At 51.9% G+C, this 7,373-nt stretch overlaps 1 protein-coding gene across 1 annotated transcript in view; it reads right to left on the bottom strand.

Annotated features, from left to right (window-relative positions):
• Positions 1–2,407: 2,407 nt before the first annotated feature.
• The window catches only part of LOC129672612 (solute carrier family 23 member 1-like), a 46,255-nt gene continuing 41,289 nt past the window's right edge, over positions 2,408–7,373 (bottom strand). Inside the window, exons 9-12 of the mRNA XM_055602139.1 lie at positions 5,234–5,398; positions 4,858–4,966; positions 4,670–4,765; positions 2,408–3,206 (exon numbers count right to left, since the gene is read on the bottom strand). Of these exons, the coding sequence (XP_055458114.1) occupies positions 2,950–3,206; positions 4,670–4,765; positions 4,858–4,966; positions 5,234–5,398 (627 nt within the window). The 3' untranslated portion in view covers positions 2,408–2,949. The remainder of the gene's footprint in view (positions 3,207–4,669; positions 4,766–4,857; positions 4,967–5,233; positions 5,399–7,373) is intronic.

Below are 7,373 nucleotides of genomic sequence, written 5' to 3'. Positions count from 1 at the left end.
CACCTGACTTCCAGGGTGCTGGAAACAGCTGCCTGGTGGTTAGATCTTTGTTAGGGCAGACATCATGCAGGAACCAAAAAGGAGCAAGTCTTTAACAGACGCAAATGCACAGCCCCACAGATGTGTTGTGCTCAAAACAGTGAGGCACCCAGCTGCGTTGCAGCCACAGTAGACCACTGCACAGCTGCAGTTTGGAGAAAGTGCAACAGGCAAGCAGCAAAAGCTGGGAGGGAGAGGAAGGGGCGGGAGGGGGAGGGGCACTACCAGGTAAGCCCAACCTTTGCTATTGTCCTCTATGGAGTTGGATGGAGAAAGGTAAAACCAGTTTTGTTTGTTTGTTTGTTTGTTTGTTTGTTTTTAAAATCACACAAAAATCTCAAACTGTTTTCAGTAAGTTTACAACTTTGTGTTGCGCCCCACAGAGCTTCCCCAGGCCCCGTGGGCATGATGGTTGGTCCCTTCTGCATCTAGTACTCCTTGGCATCCCTCCTATGTTTCTGGGGCCCTCCCCATTTCCTCCCCCCTCCTTTAAGAACCAATAAATAAATCTCATCCTCCATTTTCTTTCTTTTAAAAACATGACTTTATTTGTGTGTGTGTGTATATATATATGTGCGTGTGTGTGGTGGGACCGTCAGGGAACAACTTGAAGAAGTCAATTCTCTCCTTCCACCCTGTGGGGCCTGAAATGGAAGTCAGGTTGTTGGCCTCAGCTAGTGCCTTTACCAGCCGGGCATCTGGCTGGGCCTTCTCCGACTCCATGTTCTGAGTTCAGCTTTTCTCATATGGCTGAGAGGCTCTGGCCCACCTCAGACTTTAGTCGCATCACATTCCATCCCTCACTTCGGTCACTTTGAAGCTGGAAATTCACATTGTTGAAACAGGGTCTTACTATGTAGCCCTGGCTGGCCTGGAACTTGCCGTGTAGACCAGGCTGGCCTCAAACTCACTGGGACATCTGCTCTGAGATTAAAAGTGTGCACCGTGGCTCCCAGCCAGGAAGTTCCAGCTTTGAGTGGTAATCCTCCCCTCTCCGCCCTCCCCTGCTTCTAGCCATTGTTATTTTCACACACAGAACTGTATTGTTTCAGGAGGTGGTGTCTGTCTCTCTGCAGGGGCCTCCCCGGCAGTTCTAGAAGCTACAAGGTGTGGGCTCCAGGTGTGCCAAAAGAGTCCTTAAGAGCAGCCTTTCCAACCCCACTGCCTGGTAAAGATGGCTAAGATCACACATCCCCAGTTTTGAGCTTGCAGAAGGGCACACAAACCAAAGGCTCTTCCCCATTGGCTGCCACTGATGTCTTGAGCTTAGCACTCTGTCTCTAAGAATCGCACAGATTTCTTTTTCCTCCTGGAGAAAAACTCCTGTGTCCTGATACCCAGAGGCTTTGACCCAATCTCTCCCACCTGGTGATCTCTCCCGATCCCACGGTCACTCGGAGAGTGGTGCTCTTGGAGATTCAACAGAGAAAAGAAAGCGGGAGTGAGAAGGGAGCCCAGCGGGCCTCCATGGCACCTCCCACAGACACACTTGCACTCTCTGCCTCCCTTGTAGCAGGATGGGCGGCTTCTGAATCGGTGGCTCACAGTGCTCTCGGTGCCCTCTCCACGTCCTCCTCACAGGGAGCACACACTTGCCCCCTCCCAGCACACCCTCTTTCTGCTCATTTTGATCACAGATTTGGCATTTCTAAGCACTGGCAGGAGGCAGCTCCTCCCTCCTGATGCCAAGCAGAGGCAGATGAATGGTAGGGGCACAGAACGGAGAAAGACCTGGTAGAAATGAAGTGGCCTCTAGACCCCACCCTGACAGCTGACCCCCCCAGCCCTTCCTTCTCTTGAAAGTGGATTTAGTCAAGCAAAGAGAGTTCCAAGTAGGGAAGGTAGGGTTGGGACAAATGATGGACCCTTTCTCTGGCTCGTATGACTCCGTGCCTATCAAAATTTGAAGACCTGAGCCTGATCCCCCTGGGAAACAGTGGAGGGTTCTGAAGGCATCCCAGACAAGACTGAATGCAGCTGCGCAGTAGCCTGAAGCCCTGCTCTGGCAGCCAGGGCCTGGGCACTCAGAGCAGCCTGATTCCTCTCCTCCACACTGCGCTGTGTCTCCTTGAAAGGTCCAGGCCTTGTTCACATCTGGAGAGGACACTGCAGAGCAGCAGGAAAGTGTGGCGGGCTTCTGGGAAGAATGAGGCAGCAGGGTGTGGCGCAGCCGTGGGTCCGGTGTTTACTCTACCTAGATGTCCAGGACACATGTCCTGAAGCTGGACAGTTGCTGGATGGGTCTAGGTATAAAAGGACATTCCTATTATTTTTCCATATCAACCTTCAGGAATCAGCTACAGGGAGAGTTGAAAGGCCACGAGGTCCCTGCCTCTTGGGGAAGGAAGCCAAAACAATCGTGTCAGTGTTTTCTGTTTGTTTGTTTTTCTGTGTGGAAACACAAGTGTATGCTACACAAGTTCTCCATCACAGAGCTACATCCCAGCTTGCTTTTTACTTTTTATTTTGAGACAGGATCTTGCTAAGTTGCCCTGGCTAGCCTTAAAGTTGGTTTGTAGCACAGATAAGCTTGGAGTCTGTGATCCTCCTGTGCAGCCTGTTGAATGGCTAGGAGTACAGGCTGCCTGGCCCCATTACCTTTCAGCAAACAGCCTGCCCCTGTTTACCCCATGCCTCCTCCTCAAGATGCACCAGAATGTTGCCAAGCATAGTAGAAGAGCAGGCTTCTGTGTAGATCCCATTGTCCACATGGGAGCTGAGCGACAGCAGAAGGACACCCTGAGGCCAGCTTCACACTGATCAGCGCTGCTTGGCCACCGAAGTGGCCCCATGTGGGAGGTCCTGGGAAGGACCCTTTTGTGCCTATTCGTGAACAGAGACCCTTGCATTTTGCAGGCAGATGGGTGGCCAGAGTCTGGCCATGAGGAGATGGGGGTGGGACCATTCTCTTCACATCTTGGTTTCTGTAACAGTCCACAGGTGCTTCCCAGAGGAAATCTGGGAACACAGAGTGAGCTGGCTTGCTCCCATCTCATCCCCACGGTGATCTAGCCTGGGCCAGAAGGGAAGGATCTGGGCACATGAAGAGGTGCAGATCTTGGTGCCAATCCCCCAGGGAAGGCCATAGACCTTTGAGGACTTTGGGGTCTCCTCGGATTCCTCCTGGATTTGACTCCATGCCAAAAGACCTCTCTCCTCCAGGCTGCCTGGGAAGTAAGTGGACAGTAAGGAGTCAAGGCTGGGTCTCAGTTGGGTGTACAAGTGCTTCTGCCCCCCATGGGTGCCCATTTGACCCCTGGCAGTACCTGAGTGTGCACCGCCCCTGCTTTCCCTCCACTCTTCCCTTTCCAAGCCGTGGTGGGACCCTCTGATCCCCTCTGCTCATCAGGCGATCTCAGAGCCCCCACTCCTGTGGTACCCAGCCTCACGCTCACCCATGGAACCTCAGAGTTCCCTCAGCTCCTAGGGGCAGCTGTCCGTGTGCACTGGTGGAACTCGGGCACACTTTCTGTTTGGTGGGGAGCACAATGTGAAAAATAGGAATCGTGAAGCTGGTGCCGCCCCGGAAGTTCTTAAAAGAGGCTAGGCATGGGGTGGGGGCAGAGGAGAGATGTGGGTGTGGATGTCTCACCAGAAACCACCAAGATGGACTCTCTATGTTCTTCACTGTCAACCTCCCCCGTCAGTCCCTGCACCTCAGTTAGCTCATCCCAGGCCTCATTATCACCCCCTTGTGTGTCTGTTTCCTCTATTAGTTTCTGGAGGGCAGAGACACACCTTACTTCTCTTTCTATTCTCAGTGAGAGGAACCTGCTACATCTCAATGAAATAAAAATGAATGAATGAATGAATGAATGAATGAATGACTATGTGTTTGTGTGTCCCCCCGCCAATTAATCTATTACAGGTTTAAGAGAGCCAAGGTCAGCTCTTTTTTCTTTTGTGTCTGGTGAATCACCCAATTTAGGGCCCTGCTATGGCAGAACTGTATTCCTTGAGGAGATACACTGACAGCCTAGCCCTGAGGCTGTCAGCATTTGCCAGTATTTAAAGGGGTAAGCAAGCTACAGGGAGTCTGTTGTTAGAGTCCTTCAGGCCTTTTATTTTATTATTTTTTTAGATAAAGCTTCACATATCCTAGATAGCTGGGGATCAATGACCCAGAACCCCTGACTCTCGGGCCTCCACCTCCCCAGCCCTGGGATTCCCAGTGTGCATCAAAGCAAGTGGTTTAGGTATTGCGTAGATGGAAGCTGGAACTCTATACGTTTAGACAAACCTCTACCAACTAAGCCGCATCCCACCCCGCCCTGTCTTCTTCACTCAGAAGGAGCTTGCGACACACAGAGAGACAGCAGGAGTGTGCCAGCGCTGAGCAAAGGCAATGTGAGGCCCCCCTCTGCAAGCCAAGAAGAAAGGTCCTCATGAGGAACCAACCTGCCTCCGAGTTCCAGCGTGAGGGCTGAGAAGAGTGTGTTGTTTCGTTCACCCTATCCTGTGATGCTTTTCTGCAGCAGCTCTAGCTCACAAAGCTAGGCCAGGCCTTACCCTGACTCCAGCCCCAGGGCCCAGTTAGGGTGATCTGGGCACAGCCTGACAGAAGCTCTCCGATGGCCCCAGCACTGCCCAGATGCCCACAAACCCAACTGTGGGGTGGCCGCAGCCTTACCAGGGATGGTGTTGTCCAAGACGAAGCCCAGAAACCCACCAACAAACATGCCTGTGGTCAGCAGCACCTGGATGACCTGATCCAGCTGGACAAGCCCTGGCAGGAGACAGCAGTGCCAGGTCATGGACCAGCGGCTGCCCGCCTTCACAGCCCATGCAGCGACGGCCCAGAGGACACAACACCCTCACCTGTCTGCACCTTCTCCGGGTTCTTGTTCACCCAGTTGGGGATGGCGAGCCCACAGTAGATGGAGAAGCCAAACACAAAGAGGTTCCTGGATGAATTCATGTCCACATACTGTGGGAGAAAGGGCCCCGAGGTCAGCAGGGCCCCAGACCTTCAGGCATGTGCACTGTGGCTGGTCTGGGGGGTTAAGATGCAGTTCTCTGTTTTTCTTCTCGTATTGGGTACGGGTCAGGGTGCTTCCTAGGACCGCAGATGCCCTCCTCTCCTTCCGTCCCCCTCCCCCTAACCCTCCCTCCTCCTCTGTCTGTCTCCCTTGCAGTTCCATCCCACCGGCTCCTCTCAGGGCAGGCGGCACGGCTCTTCACCAAGGTGCCTCACCTGGAGGTTGGAGATCCCCACAGCGCTGATGACCGCGAACATGACAAGGAACATGCCTCCAATCACCGGGGTAGGGATGGTGGCAAACGCAGCCCCGATCTTCCCGAACACGCCCATCAGGAGCAGCACAGAGCCCGCAGCCACAATCACCCTCCTGCTCCCTACCTGCACACTCAGAGAGAAGGGGCAGGAGCACCAGGCCAGTTAGGTGCCCTGGAACCCCGCTCCTGCTTCCTTCGCACTACTGTGATGAACCAGGGCCCAGGCTGCAATGCTCGTGAAAGCAGTGGGGACAAAGCAAGAGACGGGCTAGAGCAGGGATGTGGGGGCATGACGGGGGCAGAAAAAACTGTGGCACAGCCATTCAATGAGGCAGTATTCGGTCCCTAGCAAAAGTATTCCTGACCCCTACTGCAATGTGCAAGTGAGCCTTGTGGTGATGTAAATGAAAAACAAAATGCCCCCTAGGCTCACGCATTTAAACACTCTCTACAGTCAGTGCTGTCTGGAGAGCTTATGGGAGATTTAGGAGCTTAAGTCTTGCCTTGGGGAGTGGGGGGCTCGAGGGGGTTATAGCTTTGTGGTCCTTCCTGAGCCTGTCTGTGCTCTCTCTTGCGCTCTCTCTCTTTTTCCCTGCCTCCCTCCCTCCTTCCCTCCCTCTCACTTGCCCCTTCCAGCATGCCAAGCCTTCCATGGTCATGAGGACTCTATCCCTCTGGAACTATAAGTTAAAGTAAATCTCTTCTCTCTTAACTTGCTTTTAGCCATAGAACTTCATCACAGCACTGAAAATGATAGAAGCCTTGAGGGCACTGGGCTGGGAGACACAAGCCAGACACAAAAAGTCAAATACTATCTCTCCATTCACATGAGGTCTCCAGGGGCCTCAGATCCGTGGAGACAGGAAACAGGAAAGGTTGCCAAGGGAAACTTTCCTAGGGGAAGGAAGAGCTGGGGTGGGGTGAGGGCAGAGAAGAGGATTGGAGAGGAAGAACAGGAAAGGGAACGAGGAACAGAGAGGCTGGGTGAGGACTAGGAGCATGCCAAGGGCTGCCCAGCAATTCAGTGTGCTTAATGCTCCAGCACTATGGCCACTCTGATTCTGGCTGAGGCAGGAGGTTCAGACAGTTGAGGCTAGCCTGGGCTACGTGGTGAAATCTTTTATCAAAATAACAGAATAATGTCAAAATATATTATATATGCATGACATGGTGAATAATAAACTAATTAAAATATATATAACTTTTGTTTTGGTTTGGTTTTTGTTTTTTTGTGACAGGGTTTCTCTGTCTAGCCTTGGCTGTCCTGGCCTCAATTTATACAGCAGGCTGTCCTGGAACTCCCAGCGATCCGTCTGCCTCTGCTGGAATTACAGGCGTGTGCCACCACACCCAGCTATGTGTTTGCTTTTTAACTACCACACTAACCATTTAGAAAGGGTTACAATGGAAGTTTCGTGTTTGTATATTTTACAGTAAAAAGAGAAACCTTCCCTCACTCACTTAGAGAGTGTGAGAGCAAAGTGGTGAGGTGACTTGAGCCATGCTCTAATGTCCTCCAGAACAGGCACATCGTACAGTTACTCAGCGCACTTTCTCAACAAGCGACTGTTACAGTGTATGATGGACTTTGGTCTCTCCCTTGTCTGTATGGCGTTTCACTTAACATCCAAAACCTAGCTCACACATCATTTGCTGTTCTAGCAAATGAATCTTTGTTTGTTTGCTTGGTTTTTGTCATTGTTTAGAGACAGGTTTCTCTGTGTAGGTCTGGTTCTCCTGGAACTCGCTCTGAGTTCAGGCTGGCCTTGAACTTAGATGTCTGCCTGCCTCTGGAATTAAAGATATGTGGCTCCAGAATCTTAAAAGATAGGAATCTTCAGAGATTCCCCTAATTCATTTCAGTGGAGGGCTCATTATTGCCATGGAATCTGCTTCAGAATGCACACACAGGCATATAGGACACACAGAAAACCATACACACACACACACACACACACACACACACACACACACACACACACAGACTCTAACTCCCTATTCAGCTCCCTTTTCCCTTCCCTCCCCTCCTCTTTTCCCTCTCCTTCTCTTTCCCTGCCCCTACCCTTCTCCCTCCCTCTCCCTTCCCTCCCTCTCTCTCC

Source organism: Psammomys obesus, unplaced genomic scaffold (genome assembly GCF_907164565.1).
Source record: "Psammomys obesus unplaced genomic scaffold, mPsaObe1.curated_primary_1811, whole genome shotgun sequence".
NCBI lineage: Eukaryota > Metazoa > Chordata > Mammalia > Rodentia > Muridae > Psammomys > Psammomys obesus.
The sequence above is the reverse complement of the archived record's forward strand: the minus strand, read 5'-3'. Positions and strand labels throughout refer to the sequence as shown.